General features: G+C 44.9%; 1 protein-coding gene across 1 annotated transcript in view; it reads right to left on the reverse strand.

Moving 5' to 3' along the window:
• Nucleotides 1–13,005: 13,005 nt before the first annotated feature.
• Nucleotides 13,006–25,741, reverse strand: part of LOC142312955 (uncharacterized) — a 48,517-nt gene continuing 35,781 nt past the window's right edge. The window contains 1 exon segment of the mRNA XM_075351943.1: nucleotides 13,006–14,220. Coding sequence (XP_075208058.1) covers nucleotides 13,083–14,220 — 1,138 coding nt within the window. The 3' untranslated portion in view covers nucleotides 13,006–13,082.

The raw sequence follows: 25,741 nt of genomic DNA on the forward strand, positions 1-25,741 counted from the left end.
GTGTTCCTTTGCTGTCTTGCTACCTACAGCACCCGTGCATTATACCCACCTGCCCATTTTTGCCATGCTATTTTATTTGCCCTAAGAGCTGACACTTTTTGTGACATCCTAAAAGTGTCTGAGATAGTACCTTAGGGCGGCTTTGCACACTACGACATCGCAGGTGCGATGTCGGTGGGGTCAAATTGAAAGTGACGCACATCCGGCATCGCATGCGACATCGTAGTGTGTAAAGCCTAGATGATACGATTAACGAGCGCAAAATCGTCGTAATCGTATCATCGGTGCAGCGTCGGCGTAATCCATAATTACACTGACGCGACGGTCCGATGTTGTTCCTCGTTCCTGCGGCAGCACACATCACTGTGTGTGAAGCCGCAGGAGCGAGGAACATCTCCTACCGGCGTCACCGCGGCTTCCGTAGGATATGCGGAAGGAAGGAGGTGGGCAGGATGTTCACATCCTGCTCATCTCCGCCCCTCCGCCGCTATTGGCCGCCTGCCGTGTGACGTCGCTATGACGCCGCACGACCCGCCCCCTTAGGAAGGAGGCGGGTCGCCGGCCAGAGCGACGGTAGCAGGGCAGGTGAGTGCGCGTGAAGCTGGCGTAGCGATAATTTTTGCTACGCCAGCTATCACACGATATCGTACCTGAGACGGGGGCGGGGACTATCGCGTGCGACATCGCAGCATCGGCTTGCGATGTCGCAACGTGCAAAGCCCGCCTTAGTGTTCCTTTGCTGTCCTGCTACCCACAGCACCCGTGCATTATACCCACCTGCCCATTTTTGCCATGCTATTTTATTTGACCAAAGAGCTGACACTTTTTGTGCCATCCTAAAAGTGTCTGGAATACTACGTTAGTGTCCCTTTGCTGTCCTGCTACCCACAGCACCCGGGCATTCTACCCAACTGCCCATTTTTCCCACACAATTCTATTTGCAAACTGTGCTGCCACTGTTAGGGGCATATTAAAATTGTCTGGGATAGTCAGTGTTGGTTCTTCAGCTGTCAATAAAGCTAGACCACCGCTGCAATCTACAGCACCTCTCCATTTTTGCTACCACATTTTAAGTGTCCAATCTTTTCGCTAACAAAATGAGTGGCAAAAGGACAGATGCTGGTGGAAAGGGGAACAGGCGTGTTGGAAAAGGAAAAAAAGTTTGTGTCCGTGGGGTAGGTGGGAAAGCTACATTAACATCTGCTGAAGAAATGCCATCTTCCAGCAAAAGTAAGATGTCTACTACTTTCCGTGGACAATCCGATGTGCTTCCTTTTTTACGGAACCGAACAACTGTAACAAAGGTAGATGATGCACAAAAAAAAACAAGCTTGAATGGATCTCAAGTGCTCCAACAAGTGGCCTCTCCTCCACCTCAACTTCAACATCCAAAAAACAACAGTCCTCTGAGTTGTCATCCCAATCGCACTTGCTTTCTCCCAGCTCTCAAGTCTCCACCCGCCCTGAAGAGTATGGTGTAACAGAGATGGCTGAGTCTGCAGAGCTGTTCAGTCACACTATAGCCTCTGGGAATCAGAGGTCTGTTGCCAAGCTACAGTGAGTACAGACCAGGAAATGGTCTGCAGTGATGCCCAGAACCTTTGTGAGTCTGATTCAGGCCTTGATGACCAAGTTTCTGAGCATAATGTAGACCCTCATTCCCAAACTGTAACACCTGTTGGTAGAGACAATGAGGAACATACTGATGACGATGAGACGCAGATACCAGATTGGGATGACAACTTAACTTGATAATGAAGTTCTAGATCCCACTTACTGTCAACCCACAGTCAGGCACTCGAGGAGGACACCAGAGGCGGTGGAGGAGGATGCAACTGATGACGAAGTTACCTTGCGCCTTCCTGGACAGAGTCGGAGAACTGGAAGCACGTCAACAACTGCATCCTCAGCCACAACTCTGCCTCTGAGCACAAGTCGGGGTGGCTCTGCAGGTCGCATGGCCTCTAAGCCTTGCCTAGCCGGGTCCTTTTTTGACCTTGCAAAGGATCTCCCAAATCATGTGATCTGTAAAATTTGTCACCAATCTATAAGTAAAGGCCAAAACCTCACCAGTTTGACAACTTCTTCCATGAATCGTCACATGAATAACAAGCATAAGTCCCAGTGGGAAGCTCACCGTGCTGCAATGCGGCCTAGCGGAGCGAGCCAACCACCGCCTGCCCCTTCAAATTCCTCCGCGCGCCCTTCATCTTCTATGACTGTGGGGACAGCTGTCACACATGTTTTTCCACGCAGATCTTCCACCTCTTTAACCGCAACAGCCAGTTTGCTTCGCAGGTTGTCAGTTGGTTTGGAAGGGGAAACAAGTGCTGGTGTAGAGCTCTCTCAGACATCGAGAGCATCAACTTTGGATGAAGGCAACATCATGTCTCCGCCTGCACTTTCCTCACAGATCTGCAGTTTTCCAGGGACACCCTACTCACCACCGTCTCCACACAGCAGCCAGATCTCGGTCCCTCAGATGTGGACAAATAAAAGGCCATTTCCTCCGAGCCATGACAAAGCTAAGAGGTTGACTTTCACCCTCTGTAAGCTCTTGGCTACCGAAATGCTGCCTTTCCACCTGGTGGACACAGAGGATTTTCAAGACCTTATATCAGTCGCAGTGCCACAGTGCCAGATGCCCAGTCGCCACTACTTCTCCAAGAAAGGTATGCCTGCGCTACACCAGCATGTCGCACACAACATCGCCGCTTCCTTGAGAAACTCTGTGTGTGACAGGGTGCATTTCCCCACCGATACTTGGACCAGTAAGCATGGACATGGGCGTTACATGTCGCTGACTGGGCACTGGGTAACTATGGTGAGAGATGGTGAGGGGTCTGCTGAACAAGTCTTGCCGTCCCCACGACTTGTGCGTCAATCCTCTGTATGTCGAAGTTCCTCCACTGCTTCTGCCTCCTCAACCTCATCTGGGTCCTCCACCTCCGCCCAAAGCCTGTGTGGTCAGGCCACCCGCGTTGTAACTGTGCACAAGGAATCCCACACACCTCCTTACTATGCTGGCAGTAGAGCTCAACGGCATCAGGCGGTCTTTACGTTGAAATGTCTGGGAAATAAAAGTCACACAGCTGAGGAGTTGTGGTCAGCTCTGCACTCAGAGTTTCGTAAATGGTTGTCTCCACTCAACCTGCAGCCAGGTAAGGCCGTGTGCGACAATGCTGCAAACCTGGGTGCGGCCCCTCGCCGGGGCAAGGTGACACACGTGCCTTGTATGGCTCACATTTTGAACCTTGTTGTCCAGCAATTTTTCACCCACTATCCCGACCTAGATGGGCTTCTGCACAGGGCACGGTAACTCTCTGCTCACTTCCGCCGTTCAACCGCCGCAGCTGACCGACTTGCATCGCTGCAGAGGTCTTTCGGCCTGCTGGTTCATCGCCTGAAATGCGATGTGACGACACGCTGGAATTCGACTCTCCACATGTTACAGCGACTGTGGCAGCACCGCCGAGCCCTGGTGCAATACGTTATGACGTATAGCCTGGGCCAACGAGATGCAGAGGTGGGGCAGATCACGCTGATGGAGTGGTCTCAGATCAAGGACCTATGCACCCTTCTGCACAGCTTCGACATGGCGACGAATATGTTTAGCGCTGACAATGCCATTATTAGCATGACAACGGAAGGGTTAACAAGATCTACAAGGACCAGACGTTCATCATCAACAAGGCGGCAGGCATGGGACAGTGGGGGAGAGGGATTAACAAGGGCGCATGGTAGCAGCCAAACTGTTTAGGAAGGGGCAGGAGCCCATGAAGAAATGGAGGACGAACTGTCGATGGGCATGGAAGACTCAGCTGATGAGGGAGACCTTGGTCAAATTTCGGTTGTTCGAGGTTGGGAGGATATGTCAGAGGAAGGCAGCATGGTTATCACCTCGCCGCCACCAACACAGCAAGGACTTGGTCCGCAGGGATGCGCAAGACACATGAGTGCCTTCTTGCTGCACTACCTTCAACATGACCCTCGGATTGTCCGAATTAGAAGTAATGATGACTACTGGCTTGCCACACTCTTAGATCCCCGGTACAAGTCCAAGTTTTGCAAAATAATTCCAGCCATAGAAAGGGACGCACGTATGCAGGAGTATCAGCAGAAGCTGTTACTCGATCTTAGCTCGGCTTTTCCACCAAACAACCGTGCAGGTGCAGGGAGTGAATCTCCCAGTTGTAACTTGACAAACAGGGGACTGTCTCGTCATCAACAGTCAAACCGTACCAGCAGCACCGTATCTGGTGGTAACAGCAGTTTTATTGAATCGTTTCATAATTTTTTAGACCCTCCTTTGCAAGGCCACCAGAGACAAGAAGTCTGACACATAGTCAACGGCTGGAGAGGATGATACAGGAGTATCTCCAAATGAACATCGATGCCATGACTTTGCAAATGGAGCCTTGCTCATTTTGGGCTTCAAATCTTGAAAAATGGCCAGAGCTCTCCACTTACGCCTTGGAGATCTTGTCATGTCCCGCGGCCAGCGATGTCTCTGAATGTGTATTCAGTGCTGCTGGGTGTGTGCTGACAGATAAGCGCACGCGTCTGTCCAGTGACAATGTGGACAGACTAATGTTCATCAAGATGAACAAGTCATGGATCAGCAAGGACTTTGCTACCCCGGTGTCATCCTGGGGAGAGTAAAGGCTTGTGGATTTGGATTGTGCTTGATGCAAGTCAACATGTGAAGTTTACAACTAGGGCACAAGTGATGCCACTGAAGTGGTGTGTGTGGGGCCCAATTTTTGGAAAAAAGGGAGACTCCGCTTGGAGTCTCCTTGCTGTGTTTTTAAAAATGATCCAAGATGAACAAGTCATAGTTCAGCAAGGACTTTGCTACCTACCCAGGTGTCATCCTGAAGACAGTTAAGGCTGGCGTATTTTTGAATGTGCTTGATGCAAATCAACAGGTCAAGTTTGCAACTGGGGCACAAGTGATGCCACTGAAGGGGTGTGTGTGGCCCAATTTTTGGAAAAAAGGGAGACTCTGCTTAGAGTCCCTTTGCTGTGTTTTACATGATTTTAGAAGGGCGTGCCATGCCTATATCTGTGTCTCCTCCTCTTTTTCCTCGTCCAGCTGTTTCGTTTTCGCATGAGTATATGTCCTTGTCACTTTCCCATGTGTTTGTGGTATGTTGTGAGTTGTTTGTCACCTTTTGGACACCTTTGAAGGTGTTTTCTATGTGTTTTTAGGTGTTTGCCTCCCATTGTTTTCAATGGGGTTCGAGAGGTTCGTCAAACGGTTCGTCGAACGGCACCTCGAACGGAGCCTTCAGAGGCTCGCTCATCTCTAGTAACCGCAGTCCTCCATGCTGAAACATCAGTGTCTCACAGACACATAGTAGTAGAATGATTAGAAATAGAGTGTTCTGCTCCTCCTCGCATTGTTCCTTTCAATTGTATTGGCATCTGTGATGGTGATGCCGATATAAATGAAAGTACGATCGTCGTCAGGAGGTCCACGGGGCCACAGTGACTCACGGGCCCAATCTAGACAGCTCACTAGTGAATCATCTAGAATAGAGTGGCAAAAATGAGGTGCTCAAAATATCCACTCTGATCTAGACGGCTCACTGCTGAATCACCTAGAACAGAGTGGCTAAAATGAGGTCCTCAAAAAATCCACTCTGATATAGACGGCTCACTACTGAAGCAGCTAGAACGGAGTGGCTAAAATGAGGTCCTCAAAAAATCCACTACGACACAATGTGGATATTATGAGGACTTTCAGCTGCGCTCTGTTACGCTTTTTGCTTTGAGGCTCCTCCCACTCTTCGAAAAAATACATTGCAGTCACCTCAGTACCAAATGTACATAATGTAGTGGCTAAAATGAGGTCCTCAAAAAATCCACTACGACACAATGTGTGAAATTATAAGCACTTTCTCGGCTGCGCTCTGTTACGTTTTTCGCCGTGAGGCTCCTCCCACTCTTCGAAAAAATCCACTGCAGTCACCTCAGTACCAAATATACATAATGTAGTGGCTAAAATGAGGTCCTCAAAAAATCCACTACGACACCATGTGTGAAATTATAAGCACTTTCTCGGTTGCGCTCTGTTACGTTTTTCGCCGTGAGGCTCCTCCCACTCTTCAAAAAACTGAATTTCAGTCACTTCAGTACCAAATGTACATAATGAAGGCTACAGAGAGATCCTCAAAAAATCCACTCTGATCCAATATGGTAAGTTATGAAGACTGTCAGCTGCGCGGTTCCGTTTTTCCTTGTGAGGCTCCGCCCACTCTTTCAATGTCAGTCCTGCGGCCACGACTTGTGGAAATACGGTAAAATTAAAATTCCAGCAAAACTGAACAATCAGCGCTGTGTGGAATTATTTATATTGTAAAAAATAATAATAAAATGTAAGTTATAATAATAATGAAAATAAAAATTTGCCCTTTGGAAAAAAATAATAAATATAACAGTGTGAGCATCTAATAAATAAAAACATGAAATCATTCCAATTATACATCTGATTCCAGCCCCTGCTGTAGAAACTGAACTGTGCTGTATGGAGAAAAGATCACAGAGATCATCAAAAAATCCACTCTGATCTAGCCTCCTCACTGGTGAAGCAGCTAGAACGGAGTGGAGAAAATGAGGTGACCAAAAACATGTGACTGCAGGAGGCCTCAAGAAATCAACTCTGATCTAGACACTTCAGTAGTGAGCCGGCTAGATCAGAGTGGAAAAAATGAGGCCTCAAAAAATCAACTCCGATATAGCCGGCTCACTACTGAAGCAGCTAGATCAGAGTTGATTTTTTGAGGACCACAAAAAATCAACTCTGATCTAGACGCAACCCCTCCTGCAGAGCTGCACACTAGATATATGGCTGCTCTGTGCTTCCAGGACCTGTGATGATGTCACATGGAGGGGAGGAGTCAGGGGTCACATGATCAGCTCCTCAGTGTATGCAGGACTCTGCTGTGCTGGGTGTCATGGTGCTGGATGAGGGGAAGGTTATGTGTGGGGTCAGGAGGGGTTTACAGTGTGGAGGGAGCGGAGCCGTGTGTGTACGAGGTGTACGGAGCGGAGCCGTGTGTGTACGAGGTGTGCGGAGCAGAGCTGTGTGTGTACGAGGTGTATGGAGCGGAGCCGTGTGTGTACGAGGTGTACGGAGCGGAGCCGAGTGTGTACGAGGTGTACGGAGCGGAGCCGAGTGTGTACGAGGTGTACGGAGCGGAGCCGTGTGTGTACGAGGTGTACGGAGAGGAGCCGTGTGTGTACGAGGTGTGTATACGATGTATACGGAGCAGAGAAGAGCCCTGTGTGTTACAGTGTGTGTGGATCATATATGCATCGTGTCCAGAGTGGAGCTGCATGTATACGGAGCAGAGCCATTTCGTATTCGTGTCTATGTTCCCCCATCATCTCCATTTCCCATCCTCCTTGGTGTTGTTCTTCCATCTCTTTGATTTCCTGATAATTCCTTCTATTGCTCTTCGCTAACACCACCAGGGTTTTCAGGAAAGTCGTCCAAATGGGAATGTAAGAAATGGAACTTCAGTCATCAGACAACACAAAGCTGTGAAACCTTTCAGCACGTTCTCCATGATGGACTAACATTTTGGATGTTTGTTGTTGCTTAGAAATATCTTCACAAATTCTTTAAAATCGTCTCAAGCCCTTTACTCAGCAGCTTTCATTATTGTTTAGAACTCATCGTCCTTCATGAGTTTCCAACTATCCGGACCCAGAATAATGACTTCTTTCAGGTTTGTTTTTCACAGTCCCTGAAGCTTTACACACAGGTGCTTAAACATCTCTCCTTCTTCCCATAGATCTTTCACAAACTGCTTCTTCAGTCCACGCTTCATGTGGAGGACAACTTTAGTTCCACAACCATGTTCCTGAGTCCAGATTGCAAAGATGTTCTCGTTGGCCAACTATTTTGGCTCCAGTGATGAGTCCTATCCCGGTTGTCCCATTCACACAAAAACCTTGGGTATTTCATGTATAATCCTTCCTGCCCAAAGCACAAAATTAGAACTTTCAGATCTTATTGACCATCCTTGATCCTCTTAGATAAGTTTCTTGAGAGTAAAGTGTAAATTCTCATAGCTTGCCTTCAAGTGCACAGAATGCTTTACATGCACTGAGCCATACTTGCTGCCATTGTGCAGTAGATGAATTTGTGGATGAATCAATAAAGGATCTCCACTCACTCACATTGTACTCAACGTTACATTTTTCCATCAGGCCAGGAACATCACTTTCCAGGGTCTGCACCACACGACTGGGGCATAACAAATGTGGTGACAATATTCCAAAGGGGACAAAATCTGAGCCTGGAAATTATAGACTGATATATTTAATTTCTACTGTGGGTAAAATCCTTGAGGGTTTCCTGCAAGATGCTATTCTGGAGTATCTCAAGAAGAATAACCTCATGACCCAGTATCAACATGAATGTATGAGGGATTGGAATCTGATCAGCTTCTAGGAGTAGATAAGATCCAGACTGGACCAGGGAAATGCAATGGATGTTGTCTATATGGACGTTTCAAAGGCGTTCGATGCAGTGTAACACATACATACATGTGCCAGAGACAGGTCAGAGTAAGGACACAATCCAGTCTTAGATCCACAAAGATATACATGCCAAACTGAAAGATTGAGTCCCTTTTTTAACCCTTTATGTTCACAGACTTTAGTAATTTTGTTTTTCAGAATTAAGTTCTAACATTTACCCTTCCTACTTGCTGTGGGTTGAAAACATCTACCGTATTTTTCGGACCATAAGACGCACTTTTTTCCCCCCAAATGTTGGGGGAAAGTTGGGGGTGCTTCTTATGGTCTGACTATAGGGCTTCGGCCGGGAATGAGGGTGCTGCGGTGGAGAGGGTCATCGGGGGCACGAGCAGGCAGCAGCAGCACCTGCCGTGACCACGTGGGCCCACTCATTACATATGCACGCCCTTCCCCATGCCCATTTCTCAGCACAGAAGCCGGCGCTGCCAGGTGGGCGGAAGGACGAGCGGGGACGCGCGCATTGCAAAGAGCCGGCCCGCATGATCACCCCTGGCAATTACAGCCTGGAGTGATCATGTGCGGCTGTATTCACTGCTCCCCGCGCGTCATCATCAGCTGAATCAGTACACTCACCCGTCCCCATGTGTGGAGCAGTCCCCCTGCAGCACGCAATGTCTTCCTGTCTTTGCCGGTCAGCTGATCTGTGCTGGTCAGACATCGCGATGCTGCAGGGGAACGGCTCCACACACACAGGTCAGCGGCGCAGAGAGGAAGATATGATCGGTGCTGCACGGAGTGAGGAAAAGGTGAGTATAAACGTTTATTTTATTTCTCTGTGCTATAGGATACAGGCCATATACCAGGATGGTATATGAGCACGATGGGGGCATATAGCAGGATGGGGGGTATATGAACAGGATGGGGGTATATGAACAGGATGGGTGGTATATGAACAGGATGGGATTATATGAGCAGGATGGGAGTATATGAGCAGGATGGATGGGGGAATATGAGCAGGATGGGGGTATATCAATAGGATGGGGGTATATGAACAGGATGGGGTATATGAACAGGATGGGAGTATATGAGCAGGATGGGGTTATATGAACAGGATGGGGGTATATGAACAGGATGGGGTTATATGAACAGGATGGGAGTATATGAACAGGATGGGGTTATATGAACAGGATGGGGGTATATGAACAGGATGGGGGTATATGAGCAGGATGGGGGTTTATAGCAGGATCATATACAAGGCAGGAGGATCATTACCAGGATGGGGTACCTTAGTAGAGAATTTGGGGACATTACACCCATAACAGTGTCAGCAGCAGATCCTCGCCCCATAACAGTGTGTCATGATCACATTTTTTTGCTTAAAGTTTTATTTTCCTATTTTCCTCCTCTAAAACCAGGGTGCGTCTTATAATCCGGTGCGTCTTATAGTCCGAAAAATACGGTAACTATCCCATAACCATATGTGCATTACCTGCCCTGTGTAAACGTGTACCTGCCACTAACTTATATTTAAGGTTTGTAGATTTTACCAGACATTAATTTCTGCACTGGCTCGGGCTCCTAACTTAGCTTTCCCAACTTGTACCCACCCTGGAAACTCAACCAGACAAACACACACATACTCATCCAGTTTACACTTTCTATGAAGTCAATCTGTAACTGCTTTTGGGTGAATATTTCGCAGAATCTTCTACAAGTTTTTCTTGCATTTAACTTTAGACACGTTAGACAGGACTGATAATAGGTAATGACAACTGAGGTGAATCCAGGAGGGTATCAATGACGCTGCATCAGTACAATCATCCTTCATTTTGAATAATGCATTATACCATGTGCGATAGCAGCCAAGAAAGGGAACAAAGTCCTGGAAGCCACCAGACACCAAATCAGCATGTCTCCTTCAGTTGCCCCGAACTAGTTTGAGATGGGACAAGTCACATCCCTCCTTCTCCGAAGATCTGTGCTCAGCCGCTGATGTAGATGACCAGAGATCAGGATAGAAGGCCGAGTTACATCCAGTACAACAAGGAGCAGAAACACACCTGCTCTTATGGTATGAGCACAAATCTCTCTGCTACCACAAAAGTGTTGTTAGTGGTCCTAAGTCTGACAAACAGGTCTCTAATTCATTTTGGTGCTGAGTCTAGTACCGTGTCAGGAGCGCTGACAGTCATGAGTGAGGCATTCGACTCAAATTCCTCTGCAAGTTATGCATGAACATGCTTTTTGTTGAGCAATGGAGTCTTGCATGGCGAGCGTACATATAAAGCATTAAGATTGAGTGTATTACTTATTGCTTTCTAAGAAACAATTGTATCTTCCGAATCCAGGTCTTTAGCTCTCCACAGATAAATTGGCTCTTGGACAACTCTTCTGATAATTCTTTTCGCTTCTATGGCTGATATGTTGTTGGGAGAACCTTGTCATGACCTTTTTATGGTAAAATTATGCTCTTTCCACTTGGATTATGGTCCCATCAGTGCTCACTGTAACCTTTAGTAGTTTAGAAATTCTTCTGTAATCAATGCCATCAGTATATTTTGCAACAATAAGGTTGCAAATGTATTGAGACAGCTCACTGGTTTAACCAACCGTGAGATGTTTCTTGTGTGCCACCTTTATAATGGAGCACCTTTTTATAGGCCATCTGTTGACCTTTCTAATATTATTTTTCATTACATGGCAGGATTGCTTTCTAATGAGTGATAGATTTCAGATGATATCATGACTTTCCATGGCATTTTTCTTCAAATGTGCAATGCTCTTTCCCGGTGTTATTTCTCATTCTAACGCACTAATTTTATGGACATCTATGGTTTGATGTATTTACCTGTGCAGATTAGAAGGCTGGTTACTAACATTTAATTGGAATTTCATGTCAAAATCATCTTTAGAAATATATTTATTTAGAAAATTGGTGACATGTTCTATCCTTATTTCACCAGCAGTATATGAATATATAACAATATGAAATAGTCAAAGCACATCAGATATTGATTTTTATTTGCTTTTGAGATGAAAGATATTAGTAACTGCATATATTTGTAATTCTAATATACAATATATTTTGAACTATAAGATGAAAGTTATCATAAAACCCATCCCAGATTTAGAAAGTATCAAATAGAAAAAATATATTTCCTACTAATTAAAATCTTCCCTGTAGATCTAAAAAGAAGGGTCAAAATCACAACACTGCTGCATGGACAGTATATGCACACTGAACTCTGATACATTTGCGCATTTACATTCACACAGAGCTCTGCTACATATATACATAATATACACACATACAGCTTTACTACAAATGCATATTTGCATACACATACACTGTGTATACATTACCCCATTATCATGCGGTGTCATGGTGACTTCTGACCTTGTTCACACTGCAGAGTCTGACACACCACCTGGTACTTTTGAGTTGCACAGTCAGACTTTGGCGTCGACCAGATGTGTGCTTACTAGATTAGTGTAGTAGGAGTTAATTTCTGCTAGCCCGTGCATTGCTGCTAGGGTCACAGTTTACCGGAGACCTATCACAGTTGGCTCCGCTCTTTAAAAGATGGTGGAGCCTGGTCCTTGTGTTGTGGTGAACCTGTTCTGGTGATCTCCTGTGCGTTATTTGGTGTGTTATGGAAATAACTTCGTTGTCTGTTTTTTTCCTCCCTAATTCATTATATCCTCCTCAGCAGGTATTATCTTACGTCTGTGTATATGTGCAGTGAGTCTGAGTTTTATTTTTCCCTGTCTGTGTATGTGTGGGATAAAACAACTCCTGTCCCTGTTCTTCCCGGTTGTATAGACCAGGGCTATTCAGGAGCTAGGTTTAGGAAGGCGGCCCAAATATTAGATGTATCTTTAGGAACAGGAACAGCTAGGGACATCCTAGGCTAGGGCCAGTATAGGGTAGTAGGGCCAGTAGGTGCCCCTCTTCTAAGTTACCTCATCACACCCCATGACACCCATTTTACAGTTCTTTCCAGGTTCATGTGATTGATTACATGACCTGAAAGACCCTAGAGCTAATCAGGTGGAAGGTTCCTCAGCTGCTCACTCAGGACGTGCAGCCTCTGTGCAGGTCTCAGGAGCTTCCTCTCCTGCTCTGTACCGATCACATAGATCAGTGTGGGGCAGGAGGAGAAAGAGCAATGCTTTCAGTGATCAGGAAGGACAGTCTCAGCGTTCTCTTCCATCACAGACAGCTGCATCTGAACTATAAGAGGCACTCACTTATTAGCAATTTTTTTTCTTGTTAAAAGTTTGTCTTATAGTCCAAAAACTACAATTAGTTCTAAAGTAATTTCCCTTTCTCATTAAATTATACAACAGTCTCAAATAATTTTTTGTACAATCTGTTTATAAAATATATAATTCCTTCCCATGTGACTTATTTTTGATGGTAAATAAAATATGAATTTCCAGTAATTCAGGTTTCAAAATCTAGGTATGAGTATGGCTTCTTCCATGTGTGAATTTTCTGGTGTATCAAAAGCTCTGACTTCTGGTTAAAATATTTCCCACATTCTGAACAGTAAAAAAACCTCTTCCCTGTATGACTGTTGTGGTGTCTAATAAGTTGAAATTACTCTATAAAACTCCACATTCTTAATATGAAAAAAGCCTTCTCCTGTGTGAATTTTCTGATGTGTAACAAGATGAGATTTCCTTTCAAAATATTTTCCATATGCTGTACATGAAAAAAGCTTCTCCCCTGTGTGACTTCTCTGGTGTTCAACCATATTTGATTTCTATACAAAGCATTTCCCATATTCTGAACATGGAAAAGTTTTCTCCTCTATGTGAGTTTTATGATGTGCAAGAAGAAATGATCTACGTGCAAAACATTTCCCACATTCCGAACATGAATATGGCTTCTCCCCTGTGTGAATTTTCTGATGTGTAAAAAGACTTGATTTCCTTACAAAATATTTTTCACATTCTGTACATGAAAAACGCTTTTCCCCTGTGTGAATTCTCTGGTGTTCAACCATATTTGATTTATTTACAAAACATTTCCCACATTCTGCACATGAAAAAGGTTTCTCCCCTGTGTGAATTTTCTGATGTGTAGCAAGATAAGATTTCTGTATAAAACATTTCCCACATTCTGCACATGAAAAAGGTTTCTCCTCTGTGTGAGTTTTCTGATGTGTAACAAGAATTGATTTAAGAGCAAATGATTTCCCACATTCTGAACATGAAAAAGGTTTCTCCCCTGTGTGAGTTCTCTGATGTGTGAGAAGAAATGATTTATGTGCAAAACATTTCCCACATTCTGTACATTTAAAAGGCTTCTCCCCTGTGTGAATTATCTGATGTTTAATAAAATTAGATTTTTGTGCAAAACATTTCCCACATTCTGTACATGAGAAAGATTTCTCCCCTGTGTGAGTTTTCTGGTGTTCAACCAAAGTTGATTTACATAAAAAACATTTTCCACATTCTGTACACCAAAAAGGCTTCTCCCCTGTGTGAGTTCTCCGGTGTCTAATTAGGATATCTTTCCGTACAAAACATTTCCCACATTCTGAACATGAAAAAGACTTCTCCCCTGTGTGAGTTTTCTGGTGACTAAGAAGGTGTGATTTCTGTACAAAACATTTCCCACATTCTGAACATGAATATGGTTTCTCTCCTGTGTGAATTCTCTTGTGACTATCGAGAGAGGATTTCTGTAGAAAACATTTCCCACATTCTGAACATGAATATGACTTATCCCTAGTATGAATTCTCTCATGCCTAACATGATCTGATTTCCTGTTAAAATATTTACCACACTTGGAACAAGAAAATCTATTCTCCTGTGTGTGAATTTTTTGATGTTTAACAAAAAATGTTTTGAGGGGAAAACTATTTCCATATTCTGAACCTGAAATTGGCTTTTTTGGTGTAAAAGCAGTTTGATTTTTAAAGCCTGTTTTGTGACTGTCATTGTTCTTAGTAGTTTGTAGTGATTCAGAAGATAGGACCTGTCTCAAAGGATCAAATGATAGATCTTTGCTGTGGAGGGATGATGAGATATCTGGAGTCGTGGCATTTACTTCAATTGTATCTTGTGTGATCTCAAGGTCATCTGATTTAAAAATTGAAGATCTCAGTAGTCCCTCTGATCTCCTGGTACAGTCATCTGCCAAAAATAAAACCAATTATTTCAAAATATCTTTTAAACAAATATTTTTAACATTTCTAAATCACATATTTTTTATTTGAACGTTTTCCAACAAAACAGGTATAACAACCTAAGGGATCGCAGTCCCCTACTCCAACCCCCTATCCCCTGAATTATCGCCCAACTTATCAAAAATAAACATTTTATTACATAACATCCGGATCACGTCTCCTTATTAAATAAAAATAAGTAGATATATAAGAGAGTTACTAAATTTGCTACATGTAGATACAAATTCTCTTTAATTAAATGAAGGTATATTCATATAAGACCTAATCGGAATCTCTGTAGCTCTCTGGAACCAAGGCCCGAGCTGTCTATCCAGGACGCCCAAACCTTTTCAAATTTGCCAATACAGCCTCTTTTCAAGTAAATTGCTTTTTCCATGTTAATCATCCAACGACCCTTACTAATATATTCCGGAATGGAGGGAATCTGATCATCCAACCAGTGCTGTGCTATCAGCTTTATGGCCATATAGAGCATTCTAGGCACCGCTATTTTGCCATACTCATCTGTCGTTAGATCTTCGACATAGCCCAAAACACATACCAGAGGTGAACAGACTAGCCCCCCCGTATAGACTTTGTTAATGATATCAACTACTTCTTCCCAGAGACGGTCAAGCCTAGGACAGGACCACATCATGTGAATGGGATCCGCAGAAAGAGTCTTACATCTATTGCACATAGGATTATGTCAGAGTCCGATGACATGCAAGAATTTTTGAGTTCTATATTTTTGATGTAGCAGTAGTAACTGTGAGTAATGGTGGGATTCACTCAAGGGTAAGTCCGGTACCCTCTCTAAAATTTCCAACCACTGACCGTCTTCAATAGGACCTATTGCCCCCTCCCATTTCCCCTTGGACTTCGACGGAAACTTTGAAAGCAGCAAATCTAGTACCAAACAATAGATTATCTCAATCAAGCCCCCTGACCCTTCAACCCCAGCTATGCTATTTATAATCCTATTTTGTGGGATCCCCTGCTCCAGCTGTATATACTCTGCTCGCCATGCATGTCGTAATTATAAGTATCTATAAAACTCCTGCTTGGGTAGATCTAACTCTCACTGTAATGCTATGTGCGCAATAGGCGTCTTTTACCACATTTTCTGCGCATTTTTCGGGTGCGATTTTGTTCAGAAAACTGCATGACTTTGCTTCACCAGCAAAGTCTATGAGTTTTCATTTTTGCTGTCTGCACACAGCGTTTATTTTTAGCTGTGTTTTTGTGGTGCCCACAAAAACGCAGCATGTCAATTATTCCTGCGTTTTTCACTCATTGAGTTCAATGAGATGTTCAAAAACGCAATGAAAAATGCAAATTGCAAATATAGCTACGTTTCTATGACTAAAAACGCAGCTAGAAATGCAAGGGGTGGGTAGTACAGTCATGTGTACAGGAAGAATATTCCTTGTGTTGGTAAACACAGAAGCGTGAATCCTCCCGGTACCGCCACCCCTGCTTCCACCTCCCGTCCGGCGCCATGTCCGCTCCAATTCGGCGCCATGTCCAGACGGGAGGTGGAAGCAGCTGCGAAATCAAAAGTGAACAGTAGAAAAAAAATATATATCATATTCACCTGTCTGCAGACTCCCGGGACACATCCGATGGCTGCAGGACCTGCCGGTGATCAGCTGATGCGGTCACCTGATTTTTGGATCTGTTTATGGCTTGTATTAGATTTTCCCATAAGCATGCCTTCATAGAATCCCAAAGAACACTTTGTGTGACTGATCCCACATTCTCCTCAAAGAACCTATTCAGAGAGATCCCAATTGACTCCAAGTCAATAACCTGAAGCCAGAAAGCATTCATGGACCACATAGTGACATTTAACGGAAGTTTAGAAAAACAAATAATAGTAATCAATAGCGGTGAGTGGTCAGATAGAAGTCTAGGTAAGTACTCCACTTTCTCCATCGCCGCGAGGATGCTTTCCGTGCCCAGGTCCATATCAATTTGCGATAAAGTATTATGTGCTTTAGAATAACAGGACGCCATACATCCAATAACGACATTTCCTGTATAAGTACCCCAAATTTCGACTGTTGAGAATCCGCCGTCGCCGTCCCTTGTCTAAGTTTATCCCAATATGGGTGCATAATGTTATTAAAATCCCCTACACATATTACTGGCACATTCGGTATCTTAACCACAAATGCTGTTATCATCTCCAGCACTTTAGTATTAAAAGGTGGTGGAATATAAACTCCAATCAGTATCATCTCTTTAGCCATTAGTGTACAATGAAGTGCCACCATTCTGCCCTCCCCGTCCACCCTGGATATTATCAGTTCAAATGGTATAGAGTTATGGACTAGAATACTTACTCCTCTAGCATAACTGGAGAAAGCAGAATGAAAGCTAGATCCTACCCACGCCCTATTTATCAGTCCCGTTTTCCCATTTACTAAGTGCGTTTCTTGCAAACAGATAATCGCCGGGGACCGTGTATGAGCAAACTCTATCACCACCGCTCTTTTAGTAGTGTCCCCCAGACCCCTAACATTCCTGGATACCGTGTTTTTCAAAAAATAAGACCTCCCCCAAAAATAAGCCCTAGCAGGGATTTTCAGCATTTTCGGAGAAAGGCTTAAATATAAGCCCTCCACCGAAAATAAGCCCTAGTCGCGGATCAATAATGAAGTGTCCCTGCAGCTAAAAAGGTTACAGATACTGCAGGACACTTTATTATACACAGCGGCACTGGCAATTACACTCACCCGACACTGAGTGGCAGGACCTGCAGTGATCACACACCCGCACACATCAGCTCTCTCACACACACACACACACACACACACACACAATCAGATCTCTCACACACACCAGATCTCACACACAAACATCGGATCGCACACACAGTCAGATTGCACACATAATCAGATCGCGCACACAAACATCGGCTCACACGCAAACATCAAATCACACACACACAAACATCGGATCGCACACACATCGGATCGCATACACACTCACCTCATCCAGCGACACCGATCTCTTCTCGCCGGGAGAATTCTGAGAGGCAGTGCAGTGCAGAGCGATGAACAGGACCTGCGGTCGGACATGTGACTTGCTTCATTCCCTGCTGCCGTAAGTGCTGGATGTGATGTGATGTGTGTGTGTGATCTGCTGTGTGTGTCTGCAATCGGCTGTGTGTGTGTCTGCGATCGGCTGTGTTTTTCTGCGTTTGGCTGTGTGTGTCTGTGATCGGCTGTGTGTGCCTGTGATCGTCTGTGTGTATCTGTGATCGGCTGTGTGTGTCTGCAATCGGCTGTGTGTATCTGTGATGGCTGTGTGTGCCTGCAATCGGATGTGTGTGATCTGCTGTGTATATCTGCGATCTGCTGTGTGTGTGTGTATCTGTGATCGGCTGTGTGTATCTGTGATCGGCTGTGTGTATCTGTGATCGGCTGTGTGTATCTGTGATCGGCTGTGTGTACCTGCGATCTGCTGTGTGTGTGTGTGTGATCTACTGTGTATATCTGCGATCTGCTGTGTGTGTGAGAGAGCGTGTGTATGATCTGCTGTGTGTGTGTGTGTATATGTGTGTGTGTGATCTGCTGTGTGTGTGTGTGTATATGTGTGTGTGTGATCTGCTGTGTGTGTGTGAGTGATCTGCTGTGTGTGTGTGTGAGTGATCTGCTGTGTGTGTGTGTGTGTGTGTGTCTGTGATCTGCTGTGTGTGTCTGTGATCTGCTGTGTGTGTGTCTGTGATCTGCTGTGTGTGTGTCTGTGATCTGCTGTGTGTGTCTGTGATCTGCTGTGTGTGTCAGAGTGTCAGCTAGCAGCAGGGGAGAATGGCGTGCAGCACCGACCGGAGATCACAGGGGGACCTGGGAACCACGCAGACGTCCTGGTCTGGTGAGTATGAGTCTCCTGGGAAGTGAAGGGGGGGGGGTCTGCTTTTTTGGGGGGGGTAAACTTACCCCCAACCGTTTTTCTCCAAGAATAAGATCTCCTCCAAAAATAAGCCCTAGTGCTTTTTGGGGGGCAAAAAAAATATAAGACAGTGTCTTATTTTTGGAAAAACACGGTAGTATATGAACTTTGTTATACATCTTACTGTAAGGTAAATGGTGTTGTTGAATACCTCCCCGCTCCGTCCTCCCATAATACATAGCCGTATCTGAACCGTAGTGACATATTTATATGTGAAAACCCACCTACTCATCACAAATTGCAGTATGAAAATAAGGTTACCATTATCTAGCACATTAGCACCTAGATCAAATTAAAAGAGACATGCAAACCCCTCCCACCCCTAGAAAAGAGAACAAAAAGAAATAAACCCCACAAGTAACGGCAATAGAGAAATCCTTCTGTAAATAACAGTTGAACAAGTCCATCCTGCAGCTGTGCAGGAAGCAACCATGAAGAAGAAAAAAAAAAAAGTGCAACAAGAGCAGTCTATCGCACCGATCTTCACCCTTTGTTTTAACCGGATACAGTGCAAAATATTAAAGTTCCACTGGGCCGTGGATAATCATCTTTGTAAAGAAACCAAAAACACACTACCGGCAAGTACTGATGGCAAATATTGTTAAATGAAATCCGTTTCTTTTCATGAATTACGGCGAATCCTTTGCCTATTTTGTTCAATCTAATGAAGCGCATCTTTCGGATGTTCGAAGAACGAGGTTTTCCCAATGCTGCCACTCTCAGCTTTGCTGGATAAATCATGGAGTATGGGACTTGGAGATTCAGCAATTGCCTCTTTACATCACCAAATTGGGCCCTGCATTTGGAGATCTCGATGGAATAAAGGAGATGTCGTGGCCATTGTAAGTCACTTTCCTTTTAGTGCAGGGGTCTCAACTCAACTGGGTGTATGGGCCGCACAGAGGAAAAAAAATAATTTGGGGGGCCGCATTCTTTGCAGGACAAAGTGACATTTTTATTGGTACCATATATAATATATATATATTTTTTTTTTTACACACCTTTGGATCACTGATTTTGAACATTTTCACTTGTTTATTATAGCAAACGTGCACATTCTTTGTTTAAATATAAAAAAAAATATTTTTTTTTTAGATTTTATTCCTTTCTTGTAACTAATAGTCTTACAATTAGCACTATATAGAAATTTTGACCAACATCTTTTAGTAATGTTCCCCATCTTGTAACGTGCCCATCCTTGTACCCTTGTAGTATTGTGCCCCATCCTAGTCCCCATCCCACAGTAATGTGCTCATCCTTTCAGAGCTACCGCAGTTTGATGTACTGTGCGCAAAAAACAGAGGGACTTTCCTAGGTCACTAATAAGGCAGCTGCTCAGCAAGGGTGAGACCAATGTAGCGACAACATGCTTGTGGTCAAGTACAAGGACAAGAGCAATGTCCTTTTCTTGACCATAATATATGGAACTGGCAGCACAGCCACCGCTGTACGGGGTTCACCTATACAAGTGCCCTAGGATACAATGAAAACATGGGGGGAGTTGATCGCTCTGATCTAGTCCTCCAGCCCTATATTGTCATGAGAAAAGCTAAGGTGTGGTATAAGAAGCAAGGCATGCACATCACATAGATAGCATTACTGTATATAAAAGCTTATGTGCTATCAAGATGTACAGGCCAGACCGAAACCCTCCTTCAGTTCCAAGGCACTAGTATTTTGTAAGGAAGGACACCACTGGCCAGTGTACAAAAGAATGCTTCAGAGTCTACCACACATCCATGGATTATTAAATTCATATATGCCAACTGACGCACTTTACACAACTTGTATATACCAACCTGATGCATTCTACACAACTCACATATGCCACCACATTATAAAACTCACATACCAGGAAAACTCTAGATCATTTCCAATATAGGGTTACTTGGGGGGGGGGAGATTTCTACTATTTTGGCACCTCAAGGGCTTTTCAAATGTGACATGACACCCGTAGATGAGTCCTCCAAAGTCTGCACTCCAAAACATCACTCCTTCCTTTTAGAGCTCAACAGTGTGTCCAAATAGTAGTTTCCCACCACACATGAGGTATCATTGTACTCAGTAGAGATTGCAAAGCTAATCCATTTTCTCCTGTTACCCTTGTGAAAATGAAAAAAAATTGAGGTTAAAGCAACATTATTGTGGTAAAAATGTATTTTTTAATTTTCATGGATCGCTGTTATATAATACTGTGAAACACTTGGGGGGTTCAAAGTGCTCACCACACATCTTGATAAAATCTTTGGGGGTCTAGTTTGCAAAATTGGGTCACTTGGGGGGGGGGGTGTTCCATTGTTTAGGCACATCAGGATATTTCCAAATGCGACGTGGAGCCCGTTAACGATTCCAGCCAACGTTGCATACAAACAGTCAAATAGCGCTCCTTCCCTTCTGAGTCAAGCTGTGTGCCCAAAAAGTGGGTTTCTACTGTGGTGTCGTGTATGTATATATGTGGTGTCGGTGTACTCAAGAGAAATTGCTCAACATATTGTGAGGTGTAATTTCTCCTGTTACCCTTGTGAAAATTAAAAACTTAAAACTTATGGCACCAAACGCAAGGATTTTCCTAAATAGCATCAATACAGCACTGGCTTTAGGTTATCAGGCTGATTATTTAGTGGTCAGAAAGGATGTATTGGTTTTAAACACAAGCAAGTAAAGTTTGTAAAATGAACAGTTTTTGACTGACAGCAGCTGCAGCAGCTAATAACTGGGGTGGGTATTCATAGTGATTCCTGCCCCCTTGCCTGTTGTTCCTTCCCCTATTATTTATGCTAATTCCATTATAGAAGCGTTTTACTAATGATGGCAAGAAGGTCCTTGCGGACGTCATACCCATGTGACCAGAAGGGGCGGGGCCTCAGCCAACATAGCTGATACCGGGAAGCAATATTATTTTTCTGTTGGCTGAGGCCCCGCCCCTTCTAATCCCATGGGTATGACATCAGCACAGGTCTTTTTAGTCAGTTACTAAAACGATTGTATAATAGATTTAGCATAAATATCGGGGAGGATTGATGAGCAGGGGGGCAGAAATCACTATGAATACCCACCCCAGCTATTAGCTGATTGGCAGCTGCTGCCAATCAATAAACTGTTCATTTTACAAGCTTTACTTGCTTGTGTTTCGAAACCTATACATCCTACCTGGCAACTAAAGGTATGAATAGAATCAGCATGATAGTGCCAGTATAGCACTGGCTTTAGGTTATATAGGAAAATCCTGTTGATTGGTGCGCTTTAAGTAAAATTTTTGTGGGATAAAATAAAATTTTCATTTTTTCCTTCCACATTACTTTAGCTCCTGTGAAGCACCTCTGAAGGGTTAATAAACTTGTTGAAGGTTGCAGTTTTTAGAATGGTGTCATGTTTAGGAATTGTTTGTGATATACGCTTTTCAAAGTCACTTCAAGTGTGATGTCCCCATCATGGCCCCATCCTGGTATATATTTCCCTATCATGGCCCCATCCTGGTATATATGTTCCCATCATGATATATATGTTCCATTCATGGCCCTATCCTCGTATATATGTTCCCATCATTGCCCCATCCTAGTGTATATCCCAATCCTGGTATACGTCCAGATCATGGCCCCTTGGTGGTATATGTCCACATCATATCTCCATACTGGTATATGTCCAAATCATGTCCCCCTCCTGGCATATGTCCCCATCATGGCCCCATCATGGCATATGTCCACATCATAGCCTCATCCTGGTAAAGGTCCACATCATGGCCCCATCCTGCTAAATGTCCACATCATGGCCCCATCCTGGTAAATGTCCACATCATGGCACCATACTGGTAAATGTCCACATCATGGCCCCATCTTGGTAAATGTCCACATCATGGCCCCATCTTGGTAAATGTCCACATCATGGCCCCATCTTGGTAAATGTCCACATCATGGCCCCATCTTGGTAAATGTCCACATCATGGCCCCATCTTGGTAAATGTCCACATCATGGCCCCATCTTGGTAATGTCCACATCATGGCCCCATCTTGGTAATGTCCACATCATGGCCCCATCTTGGTAAATGTCCACATCATGCCCCCATCTTGTTAAATGTCCACATCATGGCCCCATCTTGTTAAATGTCCACATCATGGCCCCATCTTGGTAAATGTCCACATCATGGCCCCATCTTGGTAAATGTCCACATCGTAGCCCCATCTTGGTAAATGTCCACATCATAGCCCCATCCTGGGACATATGATCCCCATCACACCACACAGAGTAAAAAAAAGAAAAAAAACAAAATGATTATGCTCCGCTCCCTTGGTATCCTCCTCTGATGCTGGCATGCTAGCAACTGACTTTAGGGTGTAAGCAACGCAGCGCATGAGGTCACTGCCATGCATGGCCCACTTACACCATCATCAGCTGCCAGCATATTTGCTGCTCTCCATGCCTAGGATTATGGGCGTGAAGAGCAGTGAATCTTCATATTCTTTAATAGACGCACACATGATCGCCCAGCTGCTTCAGGAAGTCAATTCTGGGGGATCACGCGTGCTGCTATTAAAGAATCTGGTCTTGTAGGGACATTATGAGCACATTCAGAAGCACAGAAAAAAAAAGTTAGATTCATCCATTAAAACATCATGATTCTAGAAAGGTAACAGCATCATTGCCCTCCATTTTCTCTTCGCGACCCATCATAATATTTTTCTTCAAATGATTTTCTAACTTGTCAGCACATTCTATGTACAGTGTTATTTGCTTTTGTAGCAAATAACACCAGTGGATCTAGTGGAAGTAGATCATCCAGGTTGTAAGCTCTATAGAAGAGGGGCTTTCAGTGCTTATGTTGCGGGCGGGGGCCGCTGCTGCTTCTCTCTCGGGGGGCCTGCTCGGATCCGGGTTCGCTGCTGTGGCTCGAGTGGTGGCCGGACCCGGGCTTGCACGGCCGCCTGTCCTCTCAACCGTCGGAAAGGGGATATTTACAAGGGAGGTTGTCTGTGACGCCACCCGTGGGTTGCGGTGAGGGATGGTGACACTGCCGCTGCCTGGTGATAGGGTGCCCGGGGCTGATGGAGTGGGGCAGCAAGATGGGATCCCCTCCTCGGGTAGGGGTGGTGTAGTCCCGGGGCCCTGTGTCGGAACACGGGAGGAATGGCTGCTGGAGGTGGCGCGCCGGACCGGGGGGACAGTGGTGTACTCACAGTTCAATAATTTCACACAAGTCCAGTAGTAAACCAAGTTGCCAGTGGCCAGCTGCCTTTGGAGGGTGCACTCGGGTCCCGCACCCAGGTTGATGAGCAGATAACCCTTCCTCCTGCACTTTGTGTTTCCTTCTCTTTTGGACGACTTCGCATGGAACGGAGAAGTCCACTCCCAGTTCTATTAGTGTTTGGAGCTGTGGCCCGTGAAAGCTGACCCTTGGGATTTTAGTGGGTTCTTGGCGGACACCCTATCACCCACGTTGGGCTTTTGTTTCGCTCTATCTGGGCAGTAAATTGGGACAATGTCTGGAACCTTGTCCCCGGCTGGTTAATTGGAGAGGGGCTTGCAACCTTCCTCGCCCTAGGGTCCAGGCACCCAGACTGTGCACGGCCTCCGGACCGGATTCCCAGTGTCGGTACCGGCGGACTAAAACCCTGCCCCGGTCCACTTTAGGTCTCCCGCGACCGGATCTCTGTTGCCTGTGGCTCTGCTCACCGTCTGCCATCTAACCAAGTAGTCCAGGGGCTACGACCCCTGACTACCCTACAGTCAGCTCTCCACATTTCAACTGTCAAAGCTTGTCTCTCGAGTTCCCACCCCTGACTCCTCAGGACCCCTAGGTGGGCGTTCTCATCCGCATGATCCCGCCCACTGGTGTGTCCTAGTTATCATGAGGGGGGTGACCAGGGTTTTATGGCTGAGTGTTATGCCTAGGTGTGGATTGTGATGGTAACAAGGAGCATGTGAACTATTTATGACTACCTGGTTTTGCAGGGGGGGTCACACTTAAAGTAATTTGAACAATTCTGAGTGGAAGAAAATGTTGCGGTCTAGCGGTAAAATGTTTATCACACAATTATGATATGTCTGGACAACACCACCGATAAAGCAGCCACAGCCGGTGACTGAGAAGAATCTGTGACTTCTCTACATTTAGTGGTCACTATTCACCTGGGTAGCCATATGTAGGAGTCTCCTCTTTACACCACTCATCACTCCTCACATATGTCTCTGTAGTATTAATATTGGTCAGATCTTCACCCTGAAAAAAATATTGTAAAAGTCACAGACAGATGGAGAAGTCACATCTATGATCAGCTCTAACCCTGCCATCTCCACCGTTCTCATTACACAAGTATAAAACATATAATACTGGAGGATAAAACAAGATAAAACTTCACAGCCGTCTACACATCATAGGGAGATTTCATGGCACCTTCTCTCCATCTACCTGATGATCCTGGGGAACATTGGGATCTTCTTGTTTACAGTCCTGTGGGAGAAGAGGACGGGGACATCTCTCTGGTGTTGTCCTTTCACTGGATAGAACTGGAGGAGACACATACAGGGGCTGAATTCATTCCTTACATACAGATAATTATAGGCCATGTGTATTTAGTCCTGTCTATTACCTGGTGATGTGAGGGGCTGGGGAACCTCCATTATGACGTCCTTGTACAGATCTTTGTGTCCTTCTAAATACTCCCACTCCTCCATGGAGAAATAGACAGTGACGTCCTGACACCTTATAGGAACCTGACACATACAATGATACCATCATCCCCCGATCCCTTCATAGCGTTACTGTATAATGTCCCAGCATTCCCAGCAGTGTCACCTCTCCAGTCAGCAGCTCAATCATCTTGTAGGTGAGTTCTAGGATCTTCTGGTCATTGATGTCCTCATGTATCGGGGGGTGAGGTGGAGGCCCCGTGATTGGGCTCAGGGGTCTTCCCCATCCCTGAGACACAGGGGCCTGACAGCGCTCACTAGACGTCTTCTTCACTACTGTGTAATCCTGGTTATGGAGAGACACAGTAATAAATCTCACTCCAGACATTTCCAGAGTCCTCACCTCTCCAGTTCTGTCTGTTATTCCCATAGATAAGAATGATGTAATGTGACGTCATCAGAATCTCTCACCTTTCCAGTAAGC

Source organism: Anomaloglossus baeobatrachus, chromosome 5 (genome assembly GCF_048569485.1).
Source record: "Anomaloglossus baeobatrachus isolate aAnoBae1 chromosome 5, aAnoBae1.hap1, whole genome shotgun sequence".
Taxonomy (NCBI): Eukaryota; Metazoa; Chordata; class Amphibia; order Anura; family Aromobatidae; genus Anomaloglossus; species Anomaloglossus baeobatrachus.